This window comes from Pituophis catenifer, unplaced genomic scaffold, assembly GCF_029215685.1.
Source record: "Pituophis catenifer annectens isolate HBS135680 unplaced genomic scaffold, rPitCat1.0.hap2 SCAF_4, whole genome shotgun sequence".
Classification (NCBI taxonomy): domain Eukaryota; kingdom Metazoa; phylum Chordata; class Lepidosauria; order Squamata; family Colubridae; genus Pituophis; species Pituophis catenifer.
In genome coordinates, this window is record NW_027256884.1 from 108,768,827 (window position 1) to 108,785,385 (window position 16,559).

At 39.5% G+C, this 16,559-nt stretch overlaps 1 protein-coding gene across 2 annotated transcripts; it reads right to left on the reverse strand.

Annotated features, from left to right (window-relative positions):
* Positions 1-910: 910 nt before the first annotated feature.
* Positions 911-15,860, reverse strand: WASF3 (WASP family member 3). Of its 2 annotated transcripts, none has more exons than XM_070943891.1 (8): positions 15,728-15,860; positions 14,965-15,099; positions 13,601-13,754; positions 12,633-12,750; positions 7,309-7,475; positions 6,411-6,677; positions 4,214-4,581; positions 911-1,102 (listed from the first exon to the last, which is right to left on the reverse strand). In XM_070943891.1, the coding sequence occupies exons 1-8, from the start codon at positions 15,858-15,860 to the stop codon at positions 945-947; spliced, it is 1,500 nt and encodes a 499-aa protein (XP_070799992.1). In that variant the 3' UTR covers positions 911-944. The 2 variants fall into 2 exon arrangements, with proteins under 2 accessions (XP_070799992.1, XP_070799991.1); XM_070943890.1 differs by lacking the exon at positions 7,309-7,475 and adding an exon at positions 8,955-9,130.
* Between the last annotated feature and the right edge of the window lie 699 nt (positions 15,861-16,559).

Sequence of the window (16,559 nt, forward strand, 5' to 3'; positions counted from 1 at the left end):
ATTAACATATAATAAGGGGGCAAGAGGAGCCTGGGTAGTTAATCGATTTTATTTTTGGAGCCCAACTATTCATAAATATATCTATAAATTCAATTACATTATTCATTGAACCATAAGGTCAATGTGCTCAGTGTGAACTGGGTGAATTTAAAAAACAGATTATGAAAGCTGAATAAAATTAGCAAGGAGGGAAGGCATTTGGCATTCCACAGTATTGTGCAAAATCATTCAGATTCATTCTGTATCACTCTTCCAGTTGGTTTTGCATGACCGTAGTTTTTATGCTGATGTCAACCTATACTTCTCCATATATGCTATTTGAATAGATCCAAATCCAGAGTATTTGGAAACATAATTATGGTGAACAGAAACTCATTCAATAGATTCTGGTAGTAACATAGTTGTTGAGGTTATTTTTTAATAAAGAAGAACTAGCTGCTAGCAATTTTTGCATGTTAATGAAGGTGAGTCAAAGTGGAAGAATCAATGACATTTCATTGCTGAAAGATATTGCTTTGCCATAGTAAAGGAACTGCTTATAATATTCAAATAGTAAAAATAATTATATATATTTATGGTAAAGGAAAACTGCTTTGCTGCAATTAATGCAGCAAAAACTGAAAATAAAAGTTCATTTTTTCATCTGCAGAAACACTGTGATCTAAAACAGTGTTTCTTAACCTTGGCAACTTTTAAAATGTCAGGACTTCAATTCCCAGAATATCCCAGCTAGCACACTGTCTGGGGAATTCTGGGCATTGAAGTCCAGACATCTTAAATTCACAAAGTTGAGAAACACTGATCTAAAGTAACTAAATTAGATCAATCTGAACATCACCAAGTAAGCCTACTTGGTCCATTATATACCAGTACTGCCAGGGTAGGCTATATAAATGATTTTCTAGGTCAGTTTACTGGAAAACTTTGGTGCCGCACACCCATTTTCAGTCTGACCAGTCATTTTCATCACATTCTGACTCATCATCCGAATCGCTGTATTCCACTGCAATCCGTCGAGAAAGAATTGTGGCCACATCATTTCCAACCGGCTCATGCTTGGCCTCCTGTTCACGCTGCTCTTGTACTTTTTTCAGCTGGATTCCTGAGACAAGCAAAGAAATGTGACTTTTTGTGCTCATTTTTCTTTTTAAAAAGCTTACAAATACACAGGACTGAAGCGTTCATGAAAATGTACCAGAATTAACATAATTAGTAAACATTTACACATAGTGTTTCCAAGCATGAAAATTATTTTTAAAAAACCACAATCAAATGTCCCTATTGATGACTTGCTTATTTATAGCCAATGACTTATTTAGTATAATAAAAGCTTCAACAAGGGCAACGTCTATATTTTAGAGAGAATTTTTCCTACTGTATAAGCATGTGTGGTATAAACAACTCATCATTCATCGGAATATTATTCCATGTGGATAGGGTAATTATCTATTCAAGTTAACAATAGTAATAACTTAGGACTTAAAATACTTATATCTATTTACATAAAAATCTATATTGTTTATATGCTTTTTGATACTTTCAGATGTAGTTAAATGCATAATTACACGCTCAGAAGATGATCTATCCAAGAAAGGTTATAGTCCCCATGGATGTGCATACAGCCAACAACTTCCTTCACTTATAGGTAAAGGTAAAGGTACCCCTCACACATATGTGCTAGTCATTCCCGACTCTAGGTGGCGGTGTGCTCATCTCCGTTTCAAAGCCGAAGAGCCAGCGCTGTCCGAAGATGTCTCCGTGGTCATGTGGCTGGCATGACTAAATGCCAAAGGCGCACGGAACGCTGTTACCTTCCCACGAAAGGTGGTCCCTATTTTTCTACTTGCATTTTTTACGTGCTTTCAAACTGCTAGGTTGGCAGAAGCTGGGACAAGTAACAGGAGCTCACCCCATTACGCAGCACTAGGGATTCGAACCGCTGAACTGCCAACTGCCAACTGTACACTGCCCTGAGTCCTTCGGGAGAAGGGCAGTATAGAAATAAAATTATTTATTTTATTATTTATTTAACCTTTCGATCGACAAGCTCAGCGTCTTAGCCACTGAGCCACCGTGTCCCCTTCACTTATACCCACCATGTATTATGTGCCTCCCTCGGCTCTCCTAAATCTCAGGGACCTTATTTATGTATAGGCTGTGGGGACAACTCCTCTAATAGGACCAGGATAGAGGAGCAACCTCTGTCCCGAGCCCTCCAGAGATCATCCACCAATGCGACCAATGCCGTTTCTGTGCTGTATCGTGACCTGAAGCCCGACTGGAACGGATCCAGATAGACAACTTCATCCAGGTATCGGGGTAGTTGTCGCGCCACCACACTCTCAACAACCTTCGCAACAAAGCGAAGATTGGAGACTGGACGATAATTTGATAATATAGCCGGGTCCAGGGAAGGCTTCTTGAGGAGGGGCTTCACCTCTTTCAAGGTGGCGGGAAAGACACCCTCACTCAGAGAAGTATTTATAATCCCCTGGAGCCAGCCTCGTGTAACCTCCCAGGAGGCCAGTACCAACCAGGAGGGACACGGGTCCAATAAACATGTGGCAGCGTTAAGCTTGCCCAGAATCCTGTCCACGTCCTCAGGAGCCACAGAGTCAAACTCTTCCCAGATAACGCTCTCAAGACCTGCCCCCGTCTCCTCCCCTGGATCTACCCAATCCAGTCCAGGCCTTCCCGAATCTGAGTGACTTTATCATGCAGGAATTGTACAAAATCCTCAGCTCGACCCTTTAAGGGATCTTCCCGTACCCCCACCTGAAGTAGGGAGCGGGTCACCCTAAACAGCGCAGCTGGGCGGTTCTCTGCAGATGCAATAAGAGCGGAGAAGTAGCTAGACTTCGCCGCTCTTATCGCCACTAGGTAGGTCTTAATATAAGATCTCACCTGTGTTCGGTCAGATTCAGATCGGCTTGTCCTCCAATCGCTCTCCAGGCGTCTTTTCCGACGCTTCATCTCCCTAAGCTCCTCAGAAAACCAAGGAGCTAGATGAGATCGGCATCGGGTCAGAGGCCGCAAAGGCACGACGCGGTCCAAGGCCCCAGTAGCCGCCCTGTCCCAGGCGACCACCAGGTCCTCAGTCGAGTCGTGAGCCAGAGTCTCAGGAAATGGCCCAAGCTCCATCAGGAACCTTTCGGGGTCCATCAGGCGCCTGGGACGGAACCATTTGGTTGGTTCCGTCTCCCTGCGGTGGGTGGAAGTGACTTGAAAGTCCATGTGAAGGAGAGAATGATCAGACCATGACAAGGGCTTGATGTCTATATCCCCTATTCTTAGATCATTCAGCCACTGATCAGAGACAAAAATCAAGTCCAGAGTGTGATTCCCCAAGTGGGTGGGGCCTTGAACTACCTGGGTCAGGTCCATGGCCGTCATGGAAGCCATGAACTCCCGAGCTGTCTCCTACATCTCACCAGCAGATGGCAGGTTAAAATCCCCCATAACAATAAGTCTGGGGGTTTCCACCGCCACCCCGGCTATAATGTCAAGCAGCTCAGGCAGGACCGCTGTTACGTGGCAGGGAGCCAGGTACGCAATCAGTAGGCCCATCTGAATCCCCCGACCCCACTTCACAAGGAGGGACTCACATCCGGCTATCTGAGGAACAGTGGCCTCCCTCGGGCAAAGACTTTCTCTAATGATTGCTGCCACTCCCCCACCCCATGAGCCTCCTAAGCTGTTCCTACATAATATGTTGACCTAAACATTCATCATTTACCAGTCAGGCTGTCCAAATGGTACGGTCCACAAGGGACAAATTCAATACATCTGGAAGATACCATGTTGAGAAAGATTGGTCAAGCATTTAAAAGCAGTTCAAGAACAACTGCAGCGTACCTCTGTGGATGATGATTGTTCATCAAAAGAAAACTATAAATGCAACCGAAAACAAGAAAGCTGAGATACAGCTTTCAGCCTAGAACACATGTGGAACAGAGCAGTGGTGGGTTGCTCCCAGTTTGCACCGGTTGTATAGAACCGGTAATAAAACCGGCGGGGGGGCTCTGCCCATCAATCCCGACATCATCAAAATGCTTCTGCGCATGTGCAGAAGAGCGCGCACGCGGCCCCGTTGCAAACCGGTAGTAAAGGTAAGTAGAACCCACCCCTGGAACGGAGGTCTTACATCATGCAAGCACTGAAGACCCAAAGCCTGTGATATTTAAAATCACAGGTCAGGTTTTAGAAGACTTACCCATCCGAATAGCAGCAAGAAGATCACTTCGAGCACCACTGATGGGTGACTGGATAGACTCCTGCATTTTAAGCTCAGCTACTGCAGGAGTGTGCAATGGAGACGATGAGAGAGAAGATCCTGCAGGAGGGCCTGGAGGAAGAGGAGGCGGGCCAGGAGGAGCAGGAGCTGTAACAATATGCCCAGAAGGAGGAAGATGAAGAGTACCAGAATACAGTGTACCAGCCATTAGTCCAGAATGGGTAGGTAGCACAGGGATTTGGAGAGGACTAACAAAAGCAGTCTGCGCAGAAGGAATCATAAGCGGTGATGCAGGGGCTGGGCCTCCTGAAGAATTGTAATAATCCACCATCTGAGCTGCAATCATCCTATACATAAAACAGAACAAAATACTTGTTAGTTGAAGTATCAATTAAGTATGCAATGTAACAATCAATGTTCTACTTGATTTGAACTTTAAAAATATTAGTGCTTTACTTTCTCATTACCTTTTTTTATACTAGAACATTTATTTACAGCACCAATATTTTCCAAGTTGGCTCTTATTTAATCAGGAAGGCATAAATGATTCAGACAGAGGTTTATCCTCCAAGCTTGCTACTTGACTCCCAAATGTTTGGTTACCAAACTATAAATGAACAAGGCACTTCACCCCAGACGCTGTTGAAATTGTTACCAAGTTTGGTAATGAAACGTCGGGGAGACAAGTATGAGGCTTGGAGGACAAATCTCTGCCTGAATCTGCAACCCGAGCTACGAATATTCTCTACAATTTCTAAGGCACAAATGATTTAGAACAAATTACACACTATTTTCCAGTTTCAACATAATTTTCCCCATATTAATCTTTATTTCTACAGCTTAACAGTATCACCAGGAAGTAGTAACTTTCCTATTTTGCTTAGTTTATTTAAGAATAAGAACCTTTGAGTATGCTTAACAACATGCAGTTCAGCATACAATCCACACAACACTGATATTTTGAGCATAGCACTGTGGTGGCGGCGCAGTGGTTAGAATGCAGTACTGCAGGCTACTTCTGCTGACTGCTGGCTGCCAGAAGTTCAGCAGTTCAATTCTCACAGGCTCAAAGTTGACTCAGCCTTCCATCCTTCCGAGGCAGTAAAATGAGGACCCAGATTGTTGAGGACAATGTGCTGACTCTGCAAACCGCTTAGAGAGGGCTGCAAAGCACTGTAAAGTGATATATAAGTCTAAGTGCTATTGCTATTCATCATGAGCAAACCTTGTCCCTCTCTGAGACTATCTTGTTTGCTCTTCATCATCCGGAAGCTGTTTCTATGGAACTCTTGAAGAGCAGGAGAAAAATGTTTTAAATAGTTAGGTTCCATCAAGTCAGCAACTTATGATTGGACAGATGCTTGCCATCTCAGCCTGCCCTCTAGGTATTAAACACAGCCATTCCAAAACTATTGCAGTAATATATTTGATCCAGTGGTGGGATTCAAAATAATTTAACAACCAATTCTCTGCCCTAATGACCAGCTGGGTAGGCGTGGCTCAATGGTCATGTGACCGTGTGGGTGGGTCCAACTCAACATCACTCACGTCAATGGGTGTTTTGCCTTAGCTGTTACAATGTAATAAGGGTTAAGCAGAGAGACAGTTTCTGTAAGCAGGGCAATAAAGATTAGGCTGGAAACAACACCAGAATGTTTTCTTCCTGCCTTCCTTACAGGATTAGCCCTGTAAAGTGGGGAAAAAAACAAAATAAGATTTCTTCCAACAACCGGTTCTCCCAAATATGTGCGAACTGGCTGAATCCCATCACTGATTTGATCCCATTTAACCATCTGATTGTCTTCCTGTTCTATTCCTTCCAAACTTAACAGAGAAAATTTTCTAGTCAATCATCTAGTTGCAATCATATGTTTAGCATATATATATGTTTGCTGATCATTGTATAACACAGGGGTCCCCAACTCCCGGTAGTGGCCTACTATTGGGCTGTGAGCATCCCACTTCTGCAAGCAGTGGGTGAGCACATGCACTCCATTTGTGTGAGTAGCAGGCACATGTGCCTGCCACTTGCACAAATGGAGCTGCGCATGCACGGCACGTGTACTTGGCCACTGCTCATGCAGAACCATCCCTCTCTCTCCCTCTCCTCCACCAGTTTGCAAAGCCAGAAAGATTGGGGCCCTGGTCTAATATGAGGACAAAACCAGCTATTTACCCATAATCTGCTGGTATCAATGCAACAGTACCCAGAGGACCATCTAAGATTTGGGGTGGGGGTGGAGGTGGTTCTTGAGGCCTATTCAAAGTAGCATGTTGCACTGTGGTAGAAGATAACCTATATTCATGTTCAAGGCCCTGTTTTGCAAGCATAAACTGAGATCCATCTCCTGTTCCACATGAAGGCACATAGCAAAGTTGATGATGGAGTGAATGATTTGGAGTAGCAGGATATGAATAACTGGTAATATCCGAAGCATGGGATCTGAAATTAGAAAGAAGAATAAGGGGAGCCATGAACAAAATACAGTTAAGCTCACTCAATTTAAAAGATTGTCTATTTAACATTTTACAGATTGTTAGTAGATGAGATTAATGCAACATTAAATGTTAATGCAATATTAAATGTAAGCCACATTCACAAAAACAACTTTTCTCTAATTTTCAAAGTATAGGATATATATTCCAACACATATCAAAAAAGACAGACAAGCGACATTACCAAGAAAAATCAAAAGATGAAAATAAATCAAGGCAGATTATTGCATTTTATCAAAATCCAATCCAATCCAAAGTTTTAACATTTTTTTTAATATGGATTTTTTTCCTGGGATTTTTTTTTTTTTTGCATAAAAGTAACTTTATCTGATGAAAGAGAGAGCGAGAGAGAACTGTTAGCTGGTCACAAAGCTTGGAAAACAGCAAACCTTTTAGTACATAGCAGTTAAGACCAAGCAACATTGTCCTTGCATCCCTAGGCTGCAGAGAAGATAAATTAGTAAAACAAATTATGCCATGTTGTTAAAAAAAAAAGGGAAACAGATGTTCATCATTTTATTCAGATGGAAAGCCAGGGAGTTAACAAAGCGCTTTCAATAAAACAAAAAAAGACAAACCCTTTGGGCATCTGGGTCTCTTTTGTGCCTCCTGCCTGCTCTTGTTTCTGTATGTCACTTATGAACTCAATGCCCATTTTCTTTCTCTCCCACTCTTCTTTCCTGGCCCTTACTTTTCTCACATTAACGTGATGATGCCGGCTTGGATTCAGCTTGTGCCTCTCTCTCTGAATCATAATGGGCACAATATAAATCATAACAAAAAGGATTACATACAGGATGGAAACATGAGAATTTCATATGCCGAGAGTTACATTAGACGGGCATATGTTACATAGAACAATGTTACATTTGTTTTCCATGCAAGTTTTTTTTTTTTTAAAGCTGTTTGAACCTAGGTGTGCTTCTTTTAATGGAACTGTTGCTTACAACAATCTGTTTACAACAAAGCAAGGCAAAGTTTTCATTTTGTCAAGCAACAAATAAAGACAGGCCAGAAAAAGACATTGGACCAAAAAGGCTTGAAAAGATATGAATTGGCTAAGATAAGAGAATCAGTAGGATTATAAAAGAAAGGTAGAAAAAGGGGACTCTTTCAGACGGAGAAAGAGTCGCTTTTAGAAGCGTATTCAGAACTTGTTATCAGAATATCTCACAAAATATTATCAACTGAAAAATGTCTTCTTAATGCAGACAAAACAACATACTGGCTAGAAATTCTGGAAATATTAAAAAAAAACACCATTTGTTTTAAAAGTTGATTATGCAATAGTTACAAAAATCTCTGCCTTTATATGCCCAAGTTTTAAAATGACTACAACATGACATAAGCAAGCCACAACAGATGTTAATGGAACAATGAAATTTGTGGGCTGCACTATTTGTTATATTTGTTCCTTTCTTCAAACTAAGTAGCAGAACAAAAATGAAATAATGCCTGATCAATCTAATTTAAACACTGTACTTGAACATGTTCAAGGCCTCTGGTTTAGCTCAAAGGCAACAGATACAGAGATTTGATATATCATGAGTTTTTTAACACCTTGGCTTTAAGCACACAGTGCCCGACACAAAAAGGGCCATTTCCTGTCCCCAGTTTTCCATGTTTCTTTTTGTTGCAATAGGCTGCAAAAAATCTTTTAAAAATATGTCTTCACGGTTAATCTAATTCAGGAAAACGCAGACGCCGAAATCATCCAAACTGAAAAAGAAAGATATACCTCTCTTATACAGGTAGTCCTCGACTTACGACAACAATTGAGCCCAGAATTTATGTTACTAAGTGAAAAAAAATTGTTAAATGAGTTTTGTCCCACTTTATGACTTTACTTGCCACATTTGTTAAGTGAATCACAGCAGTTGTTCAATTAGTAACACGGTTGTTAGTGAATCTAGCTTCCCCATTGACTTTGCTCGTCAGAAGGTCGCGAAAGATAGTCATCTAACCCCGGGACACTACAACCGTCATAAATATGAACCAGTTGTCAAGCATTCGAATGTAAATCACGTGACCATAGGGATGCTACAACCATCATAAGTGTGAAAAATGGTCATCAGTCACTTTTTTCGCTGCCATTGTAAGTTTGAACGATCAGCAAACGAAGAGTTGTAAGTCGAGGTCTACCTGTACAAGTGGAAGTTATAAATCTGCAGCAGATGAAGGATACTAAGCACCTCTGAATATATAAATCTTATTAACAACAGACCTAGTTTCAGGGGACAGAGACCCTTCAGAAGATGCTCCAGGGTAAATATTCTGAGACAACCTGTTGTCTGGTCTAAGTTCTTTGTCATAGGCCATCATATTCCACTCTTGGCGCCTGTTCCTTGCTTTTCTAACCTTTTTCACCTCACGAGTTGTGCCATCTATACGTTTTTGATCCTGATATAATATAAAAAGTGATGAAGCATGCAAAAGAGAGAAACAAGGAAAGAGCAAGTTTAATGCTGTTAAGAATATGGAAATAAGATGTGCAGGTGAGCCAAGCATAATCAAAGCATATATTAGATTCCATTGGTTATTTATATAAACTTTCAGCTACGTTTCAATATTTATAGGATATGGACATCTCATGGTCCCATATTCATTTTTTTCCCCTCCAATGAAAAGATTTTAATGTTATAGTTTGCAAAACTTCCTTTATATGATCTAGTCAAAGCAATCTAACTAACTAACAAATCAATAGTTTTTCAATACATCACATTAAGTAGCTTGAAAATATTTTCTCATTACATGCTGTGAGTCAGTACAAATGTACCTACAAATAGCCTTTTGTTTGGTCGTTTTCCAGCTGCAAATTAAGCTTATTCAACTTTTAATTTTGTTCCTCAAATGAAGCATGTATTTATTCTGAAGCAAGCTGATTTCCACTTTTCCTAAGACTGAGCCAGGCAGTTTGGTCTTGTTTTTCTCATGTTAACTGATTAGATATTTGTTCAATAGTTTAGGGATTTGGGTGGTGTAAGCCAAATCAAATGAGTGTTTTCAAAGTTTGGATACATATAACTTTCCAATAGCTTCTTACAATATAAGCTGTCTATGTTTAGAGACCATGTTTAGAACTGGTAACTTAATTATTAATCAAAGCAGTCACTAAGTAATACCAAGACTGTGCTTTACAATCTTACTGCAGCTTTCATTTGCTTTACAGACCTGAGAAGGTCATAAATGTGGGAACTTATAAAGTTACTTTTTCACTACTGTGGTAACTCTGAATGGTCACCAAATGAGACCTACTTTTTCAGATTTACAGGGTATGGATTCTTTTCAATAAGTACTTAAAGGTAAAGGTAAAGGTAAAGGTTCCCCTCGCACATATGTGCTAGTCGTTCCTGACTCTAGGGGGCGGTGCTCATCTCCGTTTCAAAGCCAAAGAGTCAGCGCTGTCCAAAGACGTCTCCGTGGTCATGTGGCCGGCATGACTAAACGCCAAAGGCGCACGAAACGCTGTTACCTTCCCACCAAATGTGGTCCCTATTTTTCTACTTGCATTTTTTACGTGCTTTCGAACTGCTAGGTTGGCAAAAGCTGGGACAAGTAACGGGAACTCACCCCGTTATGCGGCACTAGGGATTCGAACCGCTGAACTGCCGATAAGTGCTTACTTCCTGCTTATTACTGTCATAGTAGGTAGACAGACACGGAATCAGGTGAATCCATGAGGGGCTGCATGAGGGGCTGAGGACAGGTTCTTAATCATATGGATCACCGTGATAAAACAATTGGCTCCAAGAGAAATTTGTTAGTTCTTAATAAAGGGGGTCCTTATCTTACAATCCGAATTGGGACTGGATTTTTTATCCTAAATTGTTATGGTTGTAAATTGAGGGCCCTACATAACCAGACTCCATTTTATGAGATTTTCTGCGGCGGATTTTCAGGGAATCACCACAGTTGTTTAGCAAATTCACAGCTGTAAATACAAAACCATTTTTTCAAATAGGCTTTTTTTTTTGCCAGAAATTGGCAACATGGTAACATTGCAAATTGCAGTCATGGGACCACAGGATTCTGCAACTAGTCGTAAAGGTGAGTCAGTTGCCAAGCACCTAAAATTCTGTCACATGACTGTAGGGGTGAGTGTGACAAATTTTATGGTGGCCAAAAATGCCTTATGGGCCAAAAAGCACTGATTCTGGGTCCACTGTAATTCTGGATGGGTATTAAGCAACCAGTTGCAAATCAAGGATTTTTAGTAAATGTAGTTAAGAGGGGGAAAATCTCAGTTCAGTAGTTCATAGTTCGCAAAATGAATACCATAGAAATGCTATTAGCAGACCTGTTATATTTGTTTTTCAACCCTCATTTCTCCATAATGTCCTACCAACTCCCTGTTTCCCACAGTTTATTACATCTCCTTTACTATGTGCTTATTGTTTGTGTCACCACACTGACAACATGTAAGTCCCTCATAGAGGAAAAACAGTAGCAGGTCACCCAATCACTCTAATGTGATATTCCTTTTTCTGCAGAGCCTCTAGGTCCATTAACCTGTCTTTTGTGGCATAGTTATGAAACACACACATACACACACAGAAAAGGCAGCTTACTCTTTTAATTCTGTTCTTTCTATGTATTACCTAGGAGCTTCAGCCACTTAATTAGTTTCAGAGCTCCAGGGATTGCTCACATAGCACATATACACACTCATTTCAAAAATGTCTATCAAATTCCTGAATTTTATTACAGCTATGATCTGAAAATGGAGAATTCAGGCAACATTCCTTCATGATCTCATTTATATGCATTCACATTTCAAAGCAGTAAACTTCATTCCGCAATCTAGTCCATTATTTCTGCACAGCTATAACAGAACAGGCCTGGCCTAATTTTCTCCCTCTTTCATAAAAGATTTTTAATTTTTAAATATCTTTTAGTATTTTATACATTCAATTTTAAAATTGGTTTTAAATAGTTCAGGGTTTTAAATTTGTCGGAGCCAAAATTATTTAATTTGATTTTATTCTACTTTTAAATTTTGTATGGATGTGTTTTATTGTTAGGCTGTGCATCGCCCTGAGTCCTTCGGGAGTAGGGCGGTATAGAAATCGAATTAAATAAATAAATAAATAAATAAATAAATAAATAAATTGAACAAATAAATAAATAAATAAATAAATAAATAAATAAATAAATAAATAAATAAACAAACAAACAAACAAACAAACAAACTATACTAATCTTTCAAACTTGGAGCTTAAAATAATGGAATTTCAATTTCCATGATACAGAAACTTCTGAACTGAAAGATTTTATGAAATGTCTGTAATAATTCAAAATATCTTCCAAAATGTAGTTATATTATAAAACTAACTGGGAGTTTCTTTAAACACTCCATTAACAAATCTCCAGAAGACTTTTGGCTTTCTTACCTGTATATTTTCAAAATACAGGTAAGAAAGCCAGAGGTAGGTTTCAGCAGGTTCTGACCAGTTCTAGAGAACTGGTAACAGAAATTTTGAGTAGTTCGGAGAACCGGCAAATACCACCTCTGACTGGCCCCGCCCCCATCTATTCTCTGCCTCCCGAATCCCAGCTGATCAGGAAGAAATGGGGGTTTTGCAGTAACCTTCCCCTGGAGTGGGGAGGGAATGGAGATTTTATAGTATCCTTCCCCTGCCACACCCACCAAGCCATGCCATGCCATGCTATGCCACGCCTACCAAGCCACACCCACAGAACCGGTAGTAAAAAAATTTGAATCCCACCACTGAAGAAAGCACACTTTTAAGATGAAAGGTAAAGGAATAGTTTGAAATACAGGACAGCTTTTGTTTTTACAACCATTCCTATGTCAGGAACATTGTTAAAATACAGTATAAGCTATTTATCCTAAAACATGATTGGTAAATTATTATTATTTTTTAAAACTCTTTCGATTTACCTTCTGTCGTCTCTTCTCTTTTCTCTTATGCTCTGTATCTTGTAACATTTTTTCTTTCCAGAGGTCAAAGAAGTAAGAAGGATCAGTATAAAATTTTAAGCCATCTTTTTTATCATCTCTGTAAAAAAGTGGAACAAAACATTGTTTTAAAATGGCCACTGCTCATGCTCTAATAGTCAATAAAATAAATCAGTCATAGAACAAATCGATCAGCTTTTCACCTGAAGTACAAATGAGTACTAGGTGGAAGACCCAGCTCCTTTTAGAAGTCCATAATGCTGGGAAAAATGGAAGGAAAGAGAAGATGACAACTCTAGAAAGTTGAAGAGACTCCATAACTATGGCAAAAGGCACACCCTTGGGAGGTCTGAAGGACCAGGGTGTGGACAGATGATTCTAGAGAAAGTCCCTTTAGGTCAGGGGTGTCAAATCTCGATTTCATTGAGGGTTGCATCAGGTTGTTTGATCTCAGGGGGACGGGGAGGCATGGCCAGTGTGGGCAGGGTCAGCTCGACATCCATTTTCGGCTGCGACAGCCTCCTGCAGCACTCTGCCAGTGAAAATGGAGCTTGAGAGGGTCGCACGCGCACACACACCCTGAGCTCCATTTTCACTGGCAGAGGCACCGCGGGCTGATCCTTCAGTGTTTCCAGAGTGGCTCCACAGGTCGGATCTAAGCACCCCACGGGCCTTGAGTTTGAGACCCCTGCTGTATGTGGTTAATAAGAGCCGAAAGGTTTTCTGTTACTCATCAGGGAAACTTAAGCAGATTTCGAGTATTTCTTTATCTGAGTATATGAAGTTCCATTATGTTGATGTTTATTATTCAGTACAAATATTGATGTACTACATGTATTTGCACGGTATATGAGAACATTTTTTTCTCCTGCAAAAATACAATACATGAAAATAAGAAGGAAAACTTCATATCCAATTGTATCAGATTTATCCATTTCAAATTACAATACCTGTATGATGTAAGAATATTCAGTGGAGGTGGTTTGTCACTCTGATTGTAAATATCAGCTATAGGATTGGGAATGCTGCTCTTTGAAACAACCTGTTGATCCTGTACTGTAGAACTTTTGAATGCTTTCTTCATATTAATATCTTGCAATGAAACTGTTGAAAAGAAAGGAGAAATAGTCACATAAGAGACTGAGAGTAGCTTACAATATGCAAATGAAATGACTGAACAAAAGCAAATAAAGGAATGACTACATCTCATTTTGTATGTACAACATGAATTGTGTGTTGCACATCTGAGACAAGATTGTGAACAAATACAATCTGTTCTAATTAAGACTAAAATACAAAGTTATTCAGATCTGTGGTTTATCATTCTTTATTTATTGCTTACACTGTTTACATTCCATATTCTTTTATGTATATTCCAGTGGTGAAATGTAAAATTTGTACTACCAGTTCTATGGCCGTGGCTTGGGGTGGTGGTAATATGACTGAGTGGACGTGGCCAACTTTTTTTTTTTAAACTTTTAAAACCATTTTTTCTACAACCTCTTCGGCTGAAGAGATTGTAAAAAAAATGTTTTTAAAGCCTCTGACGATCCCAGCTGACTTGCCTGGTCAGCAGAGGCTTTTTTTCCTTTTAAAAACATTTTTTCTATAACCTCTTCGGCCAAAGAGGTTGTAGGAAAAATACTTTTAAAAGCCTCTGATGATCCCAGCTGAGCCGCACGATCATCAGAGGCTTTTTTTTTTACTTTTAAAAGCATTTTTTCAGCCAAAGAGGTTGTAGAAAAAATGCTTTTAAAAATAAAAAAAAAGCCTCTGATGATTGCACAGCTGGGCAATGGGGGGGGGGGGCAGGGATTTTTGCTACTGGTTCTCCGAACCACCCGCTCCGCTACCGGATCGGGCTACCAGATTGGGCGATCCAGTCCGAACCGGGAGCAATTCACCCCTGATATATTCCTATCATTATTATCTTTTTCTTTCTCTTTGACAATTCTTGTAAAAGCAAAAGAAAAGAAAAAAAAAGGCAATATAATAATTTTATTGGCTCCACTGATTTTGACATGACCAAATGCCGAAGGCACACAGAACGCTGTTACCTTCCCACCAAGGTGATCCCTATTTTTCTACTTGCATTTTTACATGCTTTCGAACTGCTAGGTTGGCAGAAGCTGGGGCAAGTAATGGGAGCTCACTCCATTACACGGTCCTAGGGATTCGAACAGCTGAACTGCCGACCTTTCTGATTGACAAGCTCAGCATCTTAGCCACTGAGCCACTGTGTCCCCACTGTATAGGTAACTATGTCTTTTTGCCAATATCACTTTTGACATAATACTTGCATGAAACTGCCTACCTTCTTCTACAGTTGAATCCAGTTGAGTAACCTTGACAGATAGACGGTCAATCCTATCTTGAAGAGAATTTGCCCTGATGTAAAAGTTGTTGGCTTCGTTAAACAACTCACCAAATATGTCTTCAGCATGTTTGCCTATAGAGAAAAGACAGGATCATATTCCCCAGCTTAGAAATAAATGTTTTTATTTATTATTTACTGACAAATATTTTATAATGCTAATTTACACAACCCTGTGGCATTCTGACATTTTTTAAGAATATTATCAGAATTCTTCAAGATGTTTTTACTGTAATCCTGATGGCTTTTTATAAGCAATGCTAATAATCAATTATCCTTCGACTAATGACTACTGCTTAAAAATACAGTTGAACTTCCAAAATAACATAGTAATTTATAACCTCTCTGAATGGCCAAGACAGCTAAAAGTCCACAGAATGACATGAAGAAGCAAACAGCTATAAAGCCAGAATAGATATACCCAAGCAAAAATCCTTATATTTTTCCTGGTGTTCCTAACTTCATCTATAAAAACTAGAAATTTAAAATATGGAATTATAGGGTACAGTACCCCAATACATGAAGTTTAGGCAGATTAGAATCCACCTCACTTCCTTTGTCCCTTTTCACAGCACATGTGCTTGATGTGCTCCCCTCCCAAAATTCAAGATAAACCTGAAAGATGCCTCATGTTCTTCAATTTTCCATATAAAATAGGAAGAAAAAATAAAGAATAGCATTAAAAACAACTCGGGGAACTTACTTAAGCTGCTTAGCTGACGTATGATAGCAGCAAGAGTACTATTGGTTACACATTCCAATTCGCTAGTAATTCCTTCAGGTAAAGCTCCTTGGCATAGGTGCCGAGGTTCAATGTTTCTTTTGATTAATGGCATGTTTCAATGTCTGTAAAAATAAAGAACAAAACATTATTTTCATCCTCCTTCAACATAAAAGCAAAAGTTAGTATAGTGTAAAGGGAGAAATGGGCCCATGTCTTACAGAGAATGTTTTGGTTAATTACCTCAGGAAGATCATCCAGGAAAATCATTTTTTGTTGTTGTTGTTGTGGCACCCATTTATTGCAAAGTCTTCTCTCTCCAAATAATCATAGTGACCTTGCTCTAGTTCAGACATCTCCTAAAAATATTCCTATTCTTCTTTACCACTTGAGATCCCAAATATTGCTGGCAGATTCATCACCACTGTTATGATTTATTGTATTCAAGTGTACTTTTAATACTGTGCACTGCATGGCAGGAAAACCTATAGGTATATTTAATTAAACAAATCTTATCGAATTTGCTATGTAGCTTTCTATATATTATTGAAGAGGAGGTAACTATATTCTTTCTTTGATCATTTGTGAATTTGCAAGTCAATATTATATCCTGGAACAAAACATTTTATAGGAAGCCTTTCAAAAGAGAGCTGAATAAATGTGTTCATCAAAAACATTAAAACTTCCTAATGTATCTCTGGCTCTACATTTTAGATCAGGCCACATTGTAAGCAAATAACTTAAGGGGTTTAGAAAACTAGGGCCGAACCTGCTCCTAATTTTCCAACATCTGTATTAAGAAAAAAGTGTAAAT